At 38.7% G+C, this 16,748-nt stretch overlaps 1 protein-coding gene and 1 non-coding gene across 2 annotated transcripts; both read left to right on the top strand.

Annotated features, from left to right (window-relative positions):
- The first annotated feature begins 10,328 nt into the window (after positions 1–10,328).
- LOC120619437 (5S ribosomal RNA) lies at positions 10,329–10,447 on the top strand. The gene has a single exon (XR_005657503.1). It is a non-coding gene; the product is annotated as a 5S ribosomal RNA (ribosomal RNA).
- A 1,589-nt stretch (positions 10,448–12,036) lies between these two features.
- RGS1 (regulator of G protein signaling 1) lies at positions 12,037–16,260 on the top strand. The gene is made up of 5 exons (XM_039883351.1): positions 12,037–12,297; positions 12,651–12,731; positions 13,184–13,245; positions 14,555–14,718; positions 15,405–16,260. The coding sequence occupies exons 1-5, from the start codon at positions 12,200–12,202 to the stop codon at positions 15,588–15,590; spliced, it is 591 nt and encodes a 196-aa protein (XP_039739285.1). The 5' UTR covers positions 12,037–12,199; the 3' UTR covers positions 15,591–16,260.
- The last annotated feature ends 488 nt before the right edge of the window (positions 16,261–16,748 follow it).

The following is a 16,748-nucleotide window of genomic DNA, read 5'->3' as shown; positions in this document are numbered from 1 at the left end:
GAGCCCCCACTTCCTTATCTAAACCGGAGGTGATTATGTATACAGACCTCAGAAATTGCTTTAAAGACTAAATGAAATCATTCTTGTAATCAGACTGCTCAATATGTTACACGCTCAGGAGCAGGGGTCGGGGAGGGGAGGTGTACAAGGAAAGTGACTCGTAATAACCAGACATTCCTGCACTGGGTCCCTTGCATGCAGAGAGAAGGGCGAGCTCAGTATGACGCTGGGGTTGACTTTCTACAATCTGCTTGCCTATTTTTTTTTTAACATTTGCTCTCTTTAAACTTGACAACGTATTCTTTTGGCACTTTTAAAGACGCCACAGTGGTATGAGAGCAGTGGACCCTGCTTCTTTCAAAATAACATCAGGAGGAAAGGTGCTATTGCCCATCAAAGCTGTAAAGTGGCAGCGCCTGCCCATCCCTCCTCCTGAGGCTCAAGAGAAAAGTCCATTCAGTCCAAACCCCAGTGCGAATCCGTAATTCCTCTAAACCTACAAGATTTCGAGAACGCTGTTTCTGAGCAGAATATAGTAGGCAGTGCTCCCGATCCAAAAACTAGGAAAATAAAAACATCGTTTTTTTCTGCAAACACTTCTTAAAAGCTTTACTATTTAAACGTTTCATTCCTTTTTTCCTCCCAGTTTTATTGATATAATTGGCATTTAACGTCATATTCATTTTAGGGATGTGATATAACGATTTGATACGTGTATATATTGTGAAATGATTGCCACAATAAGCTTAGTCCACAGCCATTACCTTGCATAGGTACAAATTTTTTTCTTGTAATGAGAACTTTTAAGATCTACCCTCGCAGCACATTCGAAATACACAATGCGGTGTTGTTAACTATAGTCCCCATGCTGCACATCGCATCCCAGGGCTTATTTATCTTTTTTACCTCTGACCTCCTTCACCCATTACCCGCATTCCCCCACTCCACTATTTCTAGCAACCACCAACCTGTCCCCTGTATCTGTGAGGTTTTTTTAGATTCTCTATATAAGGAAGATTATACAGCATTTGTCTTTTTCTGTCTGACTTAGTTCACTTATCATAATGCCCTCGACATTCATCCATGTTATTGCAAACAGCAGGATTTCCTTCTTTTCTTTTGAGGAATAGTATTCCTTGTGTGTGTGTGTGTGTGTGTGTGTGTGTGTGTGTACACATACACCACACTTCCTTTATTCATCCATCTATGGACACTTAGGTTGTTCCCATGTCCTGGTTATTGTAAACAAAGCTGCAATAAACATGGGGGGTGTGGATATCCTTTCAAGACAGCGATTTCGAAGAACATCATAGTTCTAACGATAATAGATTGTTGTAGCCGCCAAGAGGACTAGATGAGTTAAACTTCAAGAAGGAAAGAGAGCCGAGGTGGGCTGAGGTCACCAGCCATTTTCTTTGCCGCACCCGAGCACAGGCAGAGAAGAATCCAGAGTGGAAACGAAAGGAGAGCTTCCGACGGCCACGTGGCTGACACACGGGTATGAACCCAGAAGGGTCCCGAACACACGGCCAGTTTTACACACAGGACATCTGCTTTATGCTTATGCTGCATGTGGGCTTCAGTGCCTTGTCTTGAAGAGCTGAATGAAATCTCCAACTATCTGCTGTATTAAGCTGCCCTTGTGGCTCTGTGAACAGAAGCCCACGGCAGGGCACCACTGCCAAAGAAAGCGACCAAGAGAAAGTGGGGGAGGCCCTTTACCGCCTCGTCGCTTCCCAGAGCCTGAAGCCCTCCCAGAAAGGCTGCAGCCCGCCTTCCTTCACCACTCCCTGTGTCCCAGTCGCCCAGGGACAGATGCTCCAGCTAACATTTAGAGAGGGAAAGAAGGGTAGAGGTGATCGAAGATGTACTGACTTCCTTCTCTTTTATGGCTGGGTGGCAAGCGATAGTCAAAGATGATACGCCAAGTCACACTGGTAAAAGTATTTGAAAGTGCTGAGAGACAAACTAAAAAGTGTGTGTGCGCATGTGCGTGTGTGTGTGGCATACACCCATTTACCGCATTGCAGAGGGAAAGGAGAAACGTAGGGAAAGTCGATTAGAGTAATTGCATTAACATTCATGGCCAGTACAGGGCATTATCTAAAACAATAACGGATAAAGTGCATACTATGAAGTTACTGTCATAAAGATAACCACAAGGACAAAAATGCAAACCGTCCGATTCGTCAGGAGGAATACGAACACAAACTAAAGCGACAACAGCGAAATATACCGACTGTGCGTTTTGAAATAATAAAAATAGAAAGCACAGCAGCATGAGCGGAGACCATTTGGAGCGACCGCTTTCTTGTTCTCACGGAGAAGAGATGCGGAGGTCCGCTGGCCGGCCTGCAGCCGCGGCTCTATGATTGTGACCCTTATGTGTTTCTACCCAGCCATCCTTAACCTCTGGCTTTCATCCTTTGAAATCTCACGGTAGCAACATGACTACTCAGGCAGGTGGCAAAAAAGGGAAGGGCAAAGGGCAAACATTATGCCAGTTCGGCCTGCCTCTTTTAAAGTGCCTGGATGAGTAACTGGCACGTAGTAAGTTTTATCTGTTGAATGTGCAGAATGAATATGTTTTTCATGATCCTGCTGGGTTAGATGCCACCTTATTCCTTTAACCTACCCTAGGCTCAACCCTACATTGTACACTTAACACGTTTTGAAATGTCCCATTTATTTGTCTCTCTCCAGTACAAGATTTGTCTCTAGATTTCCTAATACCTAGTCCAGTGACCAGCACCCAGTAAGCACTCGATATATATTGGCTGACTAGTTGAACAAATTAGTGTAAGCCTCAGTCCTGAAGCCCTTTTTTAACAAGTTATTTTTTTTTTTTTTGTACCTCATACACACCAAGTGTTGTTCCAAACATTGGAGCAAAACAAACTCATTCTTGAAATCACATGTGAAAAGTTTGTTTCAAAGAAATTTGCTTTGCTTGTAGAGTTTGACTGAAAGACTTTAGATTCTACTAGAGCCTGCAGACAGAGACCCAGAAACCCTCGGCTTTCAACTACCCATCAATTCGCTCTACGCTTTCTTCTAATTTCATGAAGAAAGACGGTTTAGACAAAGGTTTCACAGAGAAATAGGGTAGCCATATTCCATTGGCACATTCAGAAGCCAACAAAGTTAGGGAAAGGTAAAGACCGAAGAGAGAAGAGAAGAATGTTTGGGCACAAAAATTCAAGGGTTTCAGCAGAAAAAAAAAAAGTAAATTTAAAAGATAGGTAAAGGAGACCAAGAGATATCACAGCTGCCCAGATCTTCCTCCTCTGAATTGACTGATGTTGGATTTGGTAGTTGGGTACGGTTTCTGCTAGGAAAAAAGCAAAAACGAAAACAAAACAAAACGAAAAACTCCCTCAACCTTTCAAACCTCTTTTATAGTTAGTTCTAAAGTGATGAATGTATAAAACAACTTTTCTCACAAAAAGAGAAGTGAAATGATGACATTTTCCCTGGCATTACTTCATTGTCTTTAAAACTATCCCAAATCAAGGGGAAATTCTGTATAAAGGGTGGGGGGAATCCTAAAATACTGATCATTTTTTAGGTCGCCTCAGAAGTTTTTAATTTTCTACACATGGGGAGTAATGATTCATTTAATGATGCAAAAGATGAATGATAAAATGCAACTATCTGCAAGGTCTTTGTTTTAAAGGATGTGATCCCCAGGAATGAACGGGGTTGTGTAATTCATGCCGTAACGACGATACTGTAAAGAGGTTTCTCTTTTCTCAGTCATCAGTGCTGTTCCCCGGTAGGCAGTGACACAGGAGAGGGACAGGCCCGTTTCGGAGATCGTCCTGGAGAATGCAGGTCCCACCATAACATTTCTGACCCTTAGCCCATCCAGACCTAGCTCCCCCGCTTTCTTGCACACGTCCAGCCTCCTGCTGCAATGCGATGCAAGCATTGCTAATCCCCTCACTCTGTGTGCATTGCCCACTCATTCTTTCACATGGGGGAGGCCTTGCTTAAACAAACTGTGTGGAAAGAAACTCAGGCTAGAAGAATGGAACAAACTCCCACACACACACCAGGCTGCTTTTAATATTTCTATGCACTGTCTTGGGTGTGTTAAAATCTTACTGTCTCAACCAAGAGCCTGATCAAAAGAGACTCACAGGGAAACAAGCCTAAACAAGATACCAAATCCAGATAAGATAGAATTTAAACCCTCATAATGACCAAAAATAAATTCTCAAAGTAAAAGTTACCTAATCTTAAAAAAAATGGAAAGCATATAGAAGTTTGAAATTATAGCTCCTGACTTTCCATATCATCTGAGACAAAAGATTATACGAGATTATGAGCTTGTTCTAAATCTGAGTCCCCACCAAATATACTGCCCTGGTTTTCTGTTTCTATGAGTCCAAGTGAAAATAAGACAAAATACACGGGAGAAGAAAGCAGAGATGAGGAGAGACTAGAAGAGGGGGCTATTCACACTTTGGGAGGCCGCTGCCTCGGGAAGTGTGGCGGCCATGTTCCCTCTATTTGCAACTATCTTTGGTCTCATGCAAACTCATAACTAACAAACACTCTGAGGCCTTTTTAGGCTTAGCTGAGCTTTGAAGGGTTTGCTTGGCATTATCTTTTATTACCTAAGGTACCCCCAGCATCCCTCCAGTTACCTTCCTGTTTGCCTAAACTGCCCAATACTCAAAATGGGGTCGCTGACACTGGGAACCATGAAAAGTTTAATAACAGAATCTACAACAGAACTGGCTCCCACTCCTGATTCAAACTGAAATAACTTTGCTCTTTCCAGACTCATTACGGATTCGCTCAAAAGCTGGAGCTGGGTAAAGTCTGTGTTGGGAGTGATCAATACCTCTAGGTAGAATATCTAAAAAGCAGATGGCAAGAAAATTAGATTGGGGTTGGCAGAAATAGTCTGTGATATTTCCACATCATGAACATCTAAATGTGCATTTGTACATTTGTTTAACCTATTAATTTACAGAAGTACACTAAGAGAAAAGGAGACCCATGATAAATAAGTATTGATAGAGAAATTAATAGGCAGAAGCTTGGCCCCCTGCATGCTCAGATGCAATGCAGGGCAAGCTCTGCAATTGAAGTGGCTGAGTCGCCAAGTTAATTGAGTTTTAGGAAAAAGTCAGGGCAAAGGGCTCCAATGTAGAAATATAAACGAAACACATACTGCCTATAATAAATTCTATCTAAATCCTGATTTTTTCAAGGTCTAGTTTTTATCACTATAGAGTCTCAAAAGGAGCAAAATCTCCCTATGCCATTGCCAGAACTGCAAGTGGATTAATGGTCATCTTTGACCTCTGCACAGAAGAAACAGATAAGAAGCCAGCTGATCTGATCAAAGTCACAGAACAGGCCAAAGTTAACGGCTTGGTTTTGAACCCACAGCCCTTTGAAAGGCAGCAACATTAACATGTTACTGGGATTCAGTGGACTCAAAGCCTTTCAGTTAATTAAAAAATAAAAGAAAACTAGGATAATACATGAAAAGGCATGGAGCAGGCACAGGACACAGTGGGGCATCACAGACAACTTGTACCCACAATAGCAGTACCATCATGCTAAGAGTGGCCACTAGCTCTTGACTTAAAGATGCCAACTCAAGTAGGAAGATGATGACTTATTTTGAGAATATGACTCTTATGATGAAGTAAATGTCCAAAAGGTCTGACATCAATACTTGATCAAAAATAAATATGTAAAGAAAATCAAAAGGAAAACATCAGAAAAGACATGAAGAAAGTACAGAGAATGTCATCGTGAGAAATAAGTGACATGGCTTTGGAAAGAACAAAGCGCATCAGGCAAACGTGTTGGATTTTTCTAGGAAAAATCACATAATGGGGAAAAACGAAGCTAATACGTTACTTCTGTTAACTGTTGCTAATGTCTAGTAAAAACAAAGGCGAGTTGCTGGACTAGTGTCACCTGTTCCAAAAGGTGCCTTTATGAAAGACCTACATTAGGACCTGTCTTCACTAACTGAGGAAGATTTTCACATTGAGAATAAAAAAAGGCAAACACAATACAATATGTATATGACATATTATTGAACTGTACACTTGAAATCTATATAATTTCATTAACCAATCACCCCAATAAATTTATTTGTTTAAAGTACAAATAATAATAAAATCTACAAAAAAGAAAAGGCGAAGAGTGAAAATAGAGTTCGGCATTTGTTTTGCAGCGTGCGCCCCCAGCAGTGAGAGTGGCCCCAACGAGCCCCTTTCCCAGAACGATGCTCAGAGCCTCAGCGTCCAGCTGCCGTAGCTTTTAACTGTGCCCACTGGCATCTGTGCTTTCTCTTGATTTATTTCGTGCATCTGTTAGCAAGATGCATCCTAAGGTGATTGCTTCTTGCTTTATATCCTTTTGGCTTACCAAAGGTGTCATGGAACACTCTACTTTCAGACAGCAGGGAAACGTAATACAGTCATTTATTGAAGTTGTTCCCTAATAATTAAAATATACTTTCCTTTACAAATTGCTTCTCCATGCTGACCTTTGTGTCTTTGCTTTTGCATTTATGTCTTGTGTTAGGTAACAGAACATTCCAGCCCAACTACAAATAATACATCAATGTTCTTATGGCATAGTTTTCCATTCTTAGATTTGGGAATAAGACAATTATTTCAGTACTTACTAAGTTTTATTTGCAAAGCATAGTCAAGTAGAGCCCGACATGACTTACTCTCCACTGTTGAAATGATTATAATTATGAGATGATCATAAATGAAAGTGATTCCAATATGGGGGAAGTATACTAGAAATAATATTAATCAAAGTTTTCTTTAGTTCCTTGAAGGATGACTTGGAAGAGAGGTCTATTAATGATAAGTTTATTGGTAAGATGAGACCTAGGGTGAATAAGGTTTACAGGATCCCATGAACCCAGTACACTGAAGGTTGGTTTTCTCATAATCTCTTAAATTATAGAAAGGAGGTGTTCAGTGTTGACTAAAAGCAGATTAGAACAGGATGAGAAAAAGAAACTAGATTCTTATCTCATTCAGTTTGCATTTATTGAGATCATGAATTTCACCAAGTTGCAAATATCTTTTTTTTTACTAAAAGCTGTCAGCTGATTTCTTTTTTTAGAAAATAAAGTTAGAAGCAAGTCTAAAATATTTAATCCTTTTACTCACAAATAACCTAGAGTTGGCATCAATGTCCCCATCAATGTTCTACATGGACATAGAGAAAAATCCTTCCAAATGCACCTTTGTTGAAGCTTTTCAAATAAATTTTATGAAATGTAGCTGCAACACTGTAGGCAGCCCTGCCTATAAGCCTGGAGGCTTCAGGAGCCAAAAAAGACCCAGGAAGTGAGCTTTCATCTTAAGTGAATTGCTATGCTAATTTAATAACTTATTTCAGAGCCCCCTTTAAACTCTGCAAAGCTTCCTGTTGACAGATAGAATCTATCCTTCCATGATCTTTACGCATGGAAGAGGTATCTACTTGTTGATGACCAGCACCTCTACTGCAGTCTCGTGTGCTTTCCAAGGGGTGTTGATCTCAAATGCAGAAACTGGCAGAGACTAGATTCATGTTGATTTTCTGGAAAATGGTCACAGCTCTTCTGCCAGAGTTAATTGCTCCTTTTGATTACTTGCTTAAACATCTGTCTGCCCGGCCACACCATGAACAGAGATTCATTCACCTTTCTATTTGCAGTACGTGTGTCTGATACCTTGTAAGACTTTCAATGGGTCAAAATTTCTGTTCATGTCACTGATTCTTACGTATGGATGTATTTTTACTTTTAAGATACATACCTGTGACAGAGGACCTGAATAGACACTTTTCCAAAGGAAGACATACAGATGGCCAACAGATATATAAAAAATGCTCAGTTATAAAGGAAATGCAAATCAAAACTACAATGAGATACCACCTCACACCTCTTAGAATGGCTGTTATCAGTAAGACAAGAAATAGAAAGTACTGGCAAGTATAAGGAGAGACAAGAACCCTCATACCCTGCTGGTGAGGATGTAAATTGGTGCAGCCACTATGGAAAACACTATGGAGTGAGTTTCCTCAAAAAAAATAAAAATAGAGCTTCCATATAATCCAGCAATCTCTCTTCCGGACATCTACTCAAAAAATTGCAAGACTCTTACTCATAAAGATATATGTACCCCCACATTTATTACTGTATTATTCACAATAGCCAAGACATGGAAACAACCTAAGTGCCCTTCAATGGATAATTGGATAAATAAGATGTGGTACGTATATATAATGGAATATTACTCATCCCTAAGGAGGAGGAAATATTGCCATTTGTGGCAACACAAATGAGTCTGAGTCTTAGGAGTATTATACTAAGTGAAATAAATCAGACAGAAAAGGACAAGAACCATCTGATTTCACTCATATGTGGGATGTAAAACAGAAAGCAACAAATGAACAAACAAAATAAATATACACACCAAAAAATGAACTCACAGACACAGACAACACAACAGTGGTTACCAGAGAGGAAGGGTGGGGAAGGGGAGGACGCAAAGGGTAAAGGGGTCAAATCCATGGTGACAGAAGGAGACTAGACTTCGGGTGGTGAGCATGCAATGGTGTAGACAGATGTCATTCGTAAAGTTGTATACCTAAAATTTACATAATGTTATCAACCAATGTTTCCCCAATAAATTGAACTTTAAAATGCAAGCCAATAGTTTTTTTAAATGATACAATTTTGTATTCATTATCGTCCTTTTTCCCCAAAGTGCTTAATGTCTCCAACAAAATTTCATTGATATTATAAAGGCTAGAGATCATTTTGATCAATATCAAGGATGAAAAATTTATTCAGCGAAGCATTTCCTACTAAGATTCAGTTAGTTGGAGTGAATGGAAATGAAACATAAAATCAACCCAGCAAAGATTAAAATTTTCCTCAACAAATGGATAACCATAATCTGAAAGTGTTTTACTAAACCAATCTCTTAGACATTTTAAAATAAAATACTGGGATTTTAGGCAGGGAAACTATTCTGTATGAAACTGTAATGGTGGACACATGTCATCACACGTTTGTCAAAACCTTCAGGATGTAGAGCACTGTGAGTGAGTGAACCGCAATGTAAACTAAGGACCTTGGGTGATGATGATGTGTCAGTGCACGTTCATCATCGGTCAAAACAAATTCACCACACTGATGTGGGATGCTGATGGTGGGGAGGCTGTGGGGGTGGAGGGCATATGTGGGAATTCTCTGTACTTTCCGCTCAATTTTGCTGTAAACCTAAAATTGCTCTAAAAATAAAAGTGTAGTGTGTGTGTGTGTGTGTGTGTGTGTGTGAGAAAGATAACACCAAGACCCCACACGAAGTATTCCTTTTCTTAGGGCTCCAACCTAGTTACTTAAGCATAATTTCACAAAGGAACTAGGCCAACAAGAATACGTTTGTGAGAGCCACTGTTTGTTCTATTTATTGGCTTTTATCAACTCCTCTACGATTTCAACCAAGATCACTGACTCAGTCAACTTACTATTTGATCATTTGCCTTTTCTTACTGAGTTTCACAAGGAGGAGCCAGACAGGGACACTGTGCAGTTGATAAGGAACTTTCAGTGCCTTGTCATGGACTCATCGATCCTTGCAAACACAGCTTCCTAAATTTGCCTAGCTCTGGCACATACAGCTTTGCATGTGCTAGCAAGCAGCTTTTGAGAGAGTGGCTTTTTTATTGTGCCACTGAGGTGGCTTTGACAGCCAACTGCAAATACAAGGATTTCAGATGGACCCTCTCTATTAGGAGTTTAATTCTCCATTTCAGCTTAGAAGCATGAGATTGCAATTGCTTATATATGCCTGAGCTTGAAAGTCTATATCGAGGTAGCAAAAGGTTGGAGGTTTAAAGAAATTAAGAGGCGAATATTTATCTCTGTCTCAGATCAGAGTTTCCTCATGTGGTGTCAAGGGAACATTATTTTTGCAAACTATTTTCCCTACCTAATGAGAGTTCATTCTCAAAAATCTTAGGAAACCACTGCATAGTCTACCTCTTAGACACTAAAGAGTGTGCATTCACATAGTAAAGGCTCTCAGAAGACCTGCAATGATCAATTTAAGAATCTTATTCAACTCTGACTAAACATTTCCCAAACTTATGTGGCTGTATAACTTTTGCTGCTGCAAAAGGACATGTATGTACACTGACACACGGAACTACCAATGTAAATTATGTGAGGTCAATAATGCTTGTTAATGACCAAAGGGACTAGTAAACATACTTTGGAAACTGTCAGTATATGTGGATAATAATAATAACAGTGGGACATTAAAAAAACACATTACGTCTACGGCCATGCCACTCTGAACACTCCCGATTCCGTCTGATCTCGGAAGCTAAGCAGGGTCGGGCCTGGTTAGTACTTGGATGGGAGACCACCTAGGAAGACCAGGTGCTGCAGGCGTAAAAAATAAAAAATAAAGGATTGTAAGCTAACAAGGTCTTTGCAATCTGTGAGGTCAACCAAGGGTTGCCTAAATAAATAAATAAAGAAAGAAAGAAAGAAAGAAAGAAAGAAATATAAAAAATAAAATAAATTAGTTAAAAAATAAAAATACATATTAAATTACGTTTCTTTAACGTAACTGACAACTATCTACAGGAAGGAGGAGATAAATGCGAGCTAAACAAACATGAGAAGCTGAAGATTTGAAATGAAAAGTTAAGTAGAGACTGAACCACAAGAAATATACAAACACATGCCTTTATGTCATTAGTCTTTGAGCCTCATCATTTATGTTTTGATCACAAAGTACCCACCTCCACTCACTAGTTCTCTTTCTTAATGCATCGTGATGTTCTTTTGAACATCAAAGGACACTTGCTACATACAACATAATTCATGTTCATGGCTGTGTAGGAAGTGAATTTTAAAATATTATAAATGTGATTCCTTCACATATTTTTTATCCTGATGATAGAACCAAGGTAGGAAAAGTAATACTCTCCTCCTTTTTGTCAGCTTTACCTATTACTGTCAGAAGCCCTTCTAAGTAAAATGTGTTTTGTCTTTTCAGGGGCAAAACCCAGTGGAGATTTAAGTTAAACTAGACACAATAAATAAACCACACTCTCTATATAAACTCTGTAAGAGCTAATATTACACTAATCCCTCCACCCTAATCAGTGATGAGTCATCTAATTCCTTGGGATTTTAAAAAATCCTTAATCTTAATTAAAGCTACACTTAACTCTTCAGAGATACTGCCAAAATTCAGAAGTGGATCGTCCAGAAGTACACATTATTCGCCTCTCCAAATACACTCTTATTTTACCATGAACAGTTTTTCCTCTGATACTATGCAATTCGTATCAAAATGCTTCATATTATTCTTATTTTTGTGTTAACTGCACTTTTATTTGTTTATCATTTTATTTTAATTTTATTTATTCTTATCCTAAGCAGTAATATACAAAAAAATCAAAATCTGATCGATTAGTTATATTTTTAATAAATGTTAAAATCCGGGTACCCCTTAAAATCATCTTGTATGTCACCAGTAGAATGTCTGGCACGCACCTGGGAAAACACAAAGAAATTTCTGCCATGAACTATCGAAATTCAAAAAAAAAAAAAAAGGATTTGTCTACCTTACACTGCTTCCTGAAAGAAAAAAATACACTTTTTAAAACACTGCGATCAGATGAATTTTATACCCAAGTACTAACAAAGCATTGAGAGAATATATCTCCCTTGTGTTGAGTTTCTATGTGACACAACAAATATACCAAAAGATGCAATTTTCATAAAGACACAAGCATCCCCTAGAACCAAAGACTGACACTGCTAATGCTTTAGATGTGTGTGTGTGTGTGTGTGTGTGTGCGCACGCACACGCGCGTGTGCTTCAGTGTCTTATTTTCTTCCTTTCTTTCTAATCAAAGTGACCTATTCTCGTTTGGTTAAGTTTCAACCACAAAACATCACTGTGCGTTTTCTTTCTTTCTTTTTTTTTTTTTTTTCAGATATACGTCACAGCCCAGTGAGAAAGGGGGAACTTCAGCCTCTGTGGTAACATCACTTGATAAACAGACTCACTGAACAGCACGAGCCTGTTTGCCTTCGCTATATAAAGCAGCAGAGACGTTGACAAGCAGATATTGGCTTGTGAGGACTACGCGAGCAGCAGCCATCCACACGCCAAGCTTAGACAGAATGCCGGGCATGTTCTTCTCTGCTACGCCGAAGGAACTGAAAGGAACTGACCGTTCACTTCTAGACGACAAAACACACAAAAGGAGGCCAAAGACTTTGTAAGTTCCTTCAGTGTCTCACTTTGTGAATTTTGACTTATCCTTAATGCCAGGAAAACAGAGAATGAATGGAAGAAAACATGAGCAATTAGTTTAGCTAGATCAGAGCCATTACCGGTTCAGAGCTCTAAGTGTATTTAACTATAGGCAAAAATGAATCGCTTTTGGGCGTTCCATTAGGTGGGAATTTTTCCAGACTTAAATTGGCTTAATCTTAATATAGCAACATATCATATCAACAATTTTTATTATTGTCTTATTCCCTGAAGAAGTTTATTTCAGGCTGTTTTCTTTTTCACAAATGAAATGTTTTCTAGTGAGGAACTATGTGTTCACTTTTGTATCTTTTGCAGTGGAATGGACGTGAAAGCGTATCTGAGATCTGTGATCCCCCATCTGGAATCTGGAATGAAGACCTCCAAGTCTAAGGACATGTACGTACACTGACACACAGGACTATCATAAAAGTGGCCTATGCATCTGCTCTGTATTCTAGCAAGAGATTTATACTGCACGAAAGGGACTTTATTGCTTTTATGTAATAAGCCTAAGGAGATTAGCACTTTACTACCAACGTAAATTAAATAGGAGCTTGTGTGTATCCACATACTTGCTGTTTATTATACTGTTGGAGTATAGGTACTTGGATTTTTTTTCCAGATTTTATTGGCAAATATTGTCATATAGCAAATCTATATGAAATTTCTTTTCAATAGTAATTCTAAAGGAAATTTTATTTTCTTATAGATGAATTTTAATAAAATTCATTGAAACTATGGTCTTAGTTTTTGACGTTATAAAAATGCAGCAGCCATTCTGATTTTACCTGTGCTTATGAAAAAAATATATATTTTTTACTAATTTATGTAAATCTTATCCCCTGCAGACTCTCTGCTGATGAAGTACTGCAGTGGTCTCACTCTCTGGAAAAACTTCTCTCCGACCCAAGTACGTATAGATTAACTGCTGGATGTGTCTGGGTTTAGCGCAATGCATCATTGATAGCCTCATTAAGATACAGTACTCTGGAGAGGGGAGTGTGTGGAAAGCTGTATTGTAGTTTTTCTGTAGTCACTGAGAGTTTCACCATATTATGCCTCGTGGTCGTGTAATGTTCACTTAACACTCAATTCTGCCACTGACAACTTTGCCAAGACAATTAGGTGTTTTCATGGATCATTATAGGAGAAAAATTAAAAATTAGGCTGGGGTTTTGAACATTTAAAGTTTTGCAAAATAAACCAAATCCCTCAAGATGTGACCTGATATTCTGAAAGCTACCTAAAGAATGTGTTTTTGTGCCGTTGGATCTAAGGAATAGGATTCATTCATTCGATTCATTATTTTATTGTTCATAACTCATTCATTCAGCCCACTTTTATGTGGCAAGCATTTTAGAAGCAGGAAGTATTCAAAACAAAGACACAATGTCTGGCTGCTCTGAAGGCAGTTAAGACACATAGTATATAATTGCATTATATATAACAAAACACACGTTATAACAGATAAGGTAAAGACAATTTTTAAAAACAGTCTTATGGGGCATTTCTGATGAAAGCAGGTAAAGAATGTCATCAGCTTGCCTTGCCCTCATGTGACTAGTGCAGGTCTGTTGGGATTAGGACCCTGATGAGAGGTGAATATGAGCAGTTTGTCTCTATCTAGAGGGTGGGTTCCCCCTCTTCTCTCCATAAACTCCCTAAGGAGCCTCAATTGGGAATCAAATGGTTCAACCTCATTCATGACTTAGTTTCTGATTCAGCCAAACAAACGAACAGCATAGCAATGGCTCATCTGAAAGTCTCAGTAACACTAGCAAATATAATAGGTAATATATAGGCCTCACATTTTCTGACTAATATACACTGGATGGGGAAATTATATCTGTTAATAATTAACATGATGCCAATGCCCTTTGTCAATGTTTGCTTCCTTAAAATATTCCATATACAAAAATGGATTGTTTTGTGAGCAGTAGCAGCGAATTTTAATTTAATTAGCAGATGGAAGCAAAGCATTTTTGGAGCCACCACTAGGCAGCGACAGGACTGTGTGGCCCCAGAAAGACTATACATGAAGAAATGTCTGAGACGTTCCCACCTCTACAAACTGGGGCGCAGTTGTTTTCAGCAGCGGTCAACTCTCACCTCTGTACCTAGAGAATGCAATAGTGTTTTCCTTGCAAGTTTCTGCTTCAAGTTATTCATTTATTGGCACGATTACTATAAGTATCTCACCCCTCCTTCTTTCTTTTTAGCTGGTCGAGATGTTTTTGGAAGTTTCCTGAAGTCTGAGTTCAGCGAGGAGAATATTGAGTTCTGGCTGGCTTGTGAAGATTATAGAAAAACAGAGTCCGATCTTTTGCAGAAGAAGGCAGAAAAAATATACAAAGCTTTTGTGCATTCAGATGCTGCTAAACAAGTGAGTATTAAGTTCATTATCATTATTTTACATGTACAGGAAATTAGATACGGAAATAACACTCAATATAACTAGCAAGATGGAATCCTTTTTAAGTATCATGATTTCAATGCTATATATGTAGGTATATTTATATAGTTTGGTGCGATGATAATCTTATTTGCTATATTTGTGACAAGATTGGATGAAAGACTGATTTTACAAAACCAGCTAACATGATCGGATTGGGGTGAGATGCACTGGTGTGACCTCATCGTGGATGAGGATAGAAGACAGAATAGTGTAACACACATGCTGCAGCAGCAGAAATATTTCCAGGCGGTAGCAGTGCCTACCTTCCGGTTGAATATTCTTGGTGCAAGCAAAAAGACAGCTGCACAAAGTCTCTCTCCTCCTATAGATCTTAAATGTCCCCTTGTATGGATATTCAAATTTTTCACGTCTGCCTCTTTTGCATCCCCCAACTATATGATGAATTAACTTGGAGCAAAAACTTTTTTGATATTTCTTTTTAACTCCTCCACACCTAGGATAGGAGTGGTTTAGAATGGGCATTCCAGAGATATTTGAACAGGTTTAAATGTGGGCTTAATGCCACTATCTTGAGGTGCTTCAAAAAACACTGTAATATCATGAAATATGCAATGAACTGGGAATTTATTAACTAATGACGATTTTCTTCTTAGATCAATATCGACTTTCACACTCGAGAATCGACAGCCAAGAAGATTAAAGCTCCAACCTCCACGTGTTTCGATGAAGCCCAAAAGACCATCTACACGCTCATGGAAAAGGACTCCTACCCCAGGTTCCTCAAGTCAAATATATACTTAAATCTCCTGAATGACCTTCAAGCTAACAGTCTAAAGTGACCGTTTCCTGGCTGCAGGGAATCAAAGATGGTATCAAGTGCAGAAGGAATGCGCCTGGATGGCTCCCTAGGTGAACAACATGGCCTTTTGGGGCCACTCGACAGTCCAGGGAAAGGACAAATGACTCAGAAAGGATTACTGTGGAAGTTATCCAGGCGCGGGGGTGAAGAAGCACGAGATGAAAACTGAGAGACAGTAGAAGGAAGGAGACACTGTGGTACTGTCATAACATGCGGTGGATCTATGGACCAGAAAATCATGCAGAACTGAGAAGGCTGGGTAACTCTAGTCACACAGGAACGGTGAAGAAAGTCTTTAAAACTGATTAAGGCATATGCTGTAAGCCTCAAGGTCAACTGACACTTACGCTGCGTATTATTATATAGAGATTCTCTTGAGCTGCTGAACTCTCTGGAACTCGAACAGTGTGTGGATTGAAATCGCCATTGCTGTTACTGACACAAAGTTTTTCTGGTGTTGTTTTGTTTGTTTGATTGCTTTGGGCTTGAAAGAGATGAAGAAGTGAATAATGTATTTAACGTAAGCTATTGCTCTTAAAACTTAAAAGTCAGAATATATTTGTAAATTAAATTATTATAGTGTCAGTAATAAATGTGAATTTTGCATTAAAAGTATAGAGAAGCAGTTTCTGTTCAATCTTTCTTGACGTTTTTTAAAAATGGGCACTTATTCCTCAGATTTAACACATTTTAATCAAGAGTCTTTTGCTTTCTATCGTTTCTTCAACATCAAAAACTATCATCTAATTAATCCTATGTTTTAAGTATTATGTATATGTATTGGACAGAATTCATTAGTTTTCTCTCTGCTATCACAATGCATAACATCAGACAAAATATAATATGCTCTCATATAGTCAATCTTCAAACTGATGAGAAATTGAAGAAGTCGTTTAAAAAGAAATGGAAAAATTGTTTTAAGAAGTAACTTAATTAGCAATTGATAGTTTATGGAGATTCAAAGTTTATCAAACCCAAATATATTTCCTCATTTACTGTTTACAGCAATCCTGTGAAGCCTAGGAGTCAGGAAGATTAAGTCACTGGTCCCCAAGTTTAGCTAACTATCAGAATGATCTTGAATGTTAAAAAACAAAACAAAACATAGATTTTAGGGCCCTGCACCAGAATGACTAAA

The sequence above is a fragment of the Pteropus medius genome, unplaced genomic scaffold, assembly GCF_902729225.1.
Source record: "Pteropus medius unplaced genomic scaffold, Ma_sr-lr_union100, whole genome shotgun sequence".
Classification (NCBI taxonomy): domain Eukaryota; kingdom Metazoa; phylum Chordata; class Mammalia; order Chiroptera; family Pteropodidae; genus Pteropus; species Pteropus medius.
The sequence above is the reverse complement of the archived record's forward strand: the minus strand, read 5'-3'. Positions and strand labels throughout refer to the sequence as shown.

What these genes read in the sequence shown, in the direction of transcription:
- RGS1 (XM_039883351.1), top strand. Translation starts at nt 12,200, where the DNA reads ATGCCGGGCATGTTCTTCTCTGCTACGCCGAAGGAACTGAAAGGAACT. An exon ending in ACCTCCAAGTCTAAGGACAT is followed by an intron (nt 12,732 to 13,183) that starts GTACGTACACTG and finishes TATCCCCTGCAG; the next exon opens with ACTCTCTGCTGATGAAGTAC. An exon ending in ATTCAGATGCTGCTAAACAA is followed by an intron (nt 14,719 to 15,404) that starts GTGAGTATTAAG and finishes TTTTCTTCTTAG; the next exon opens with ATCAATATCGACTTTCACAC.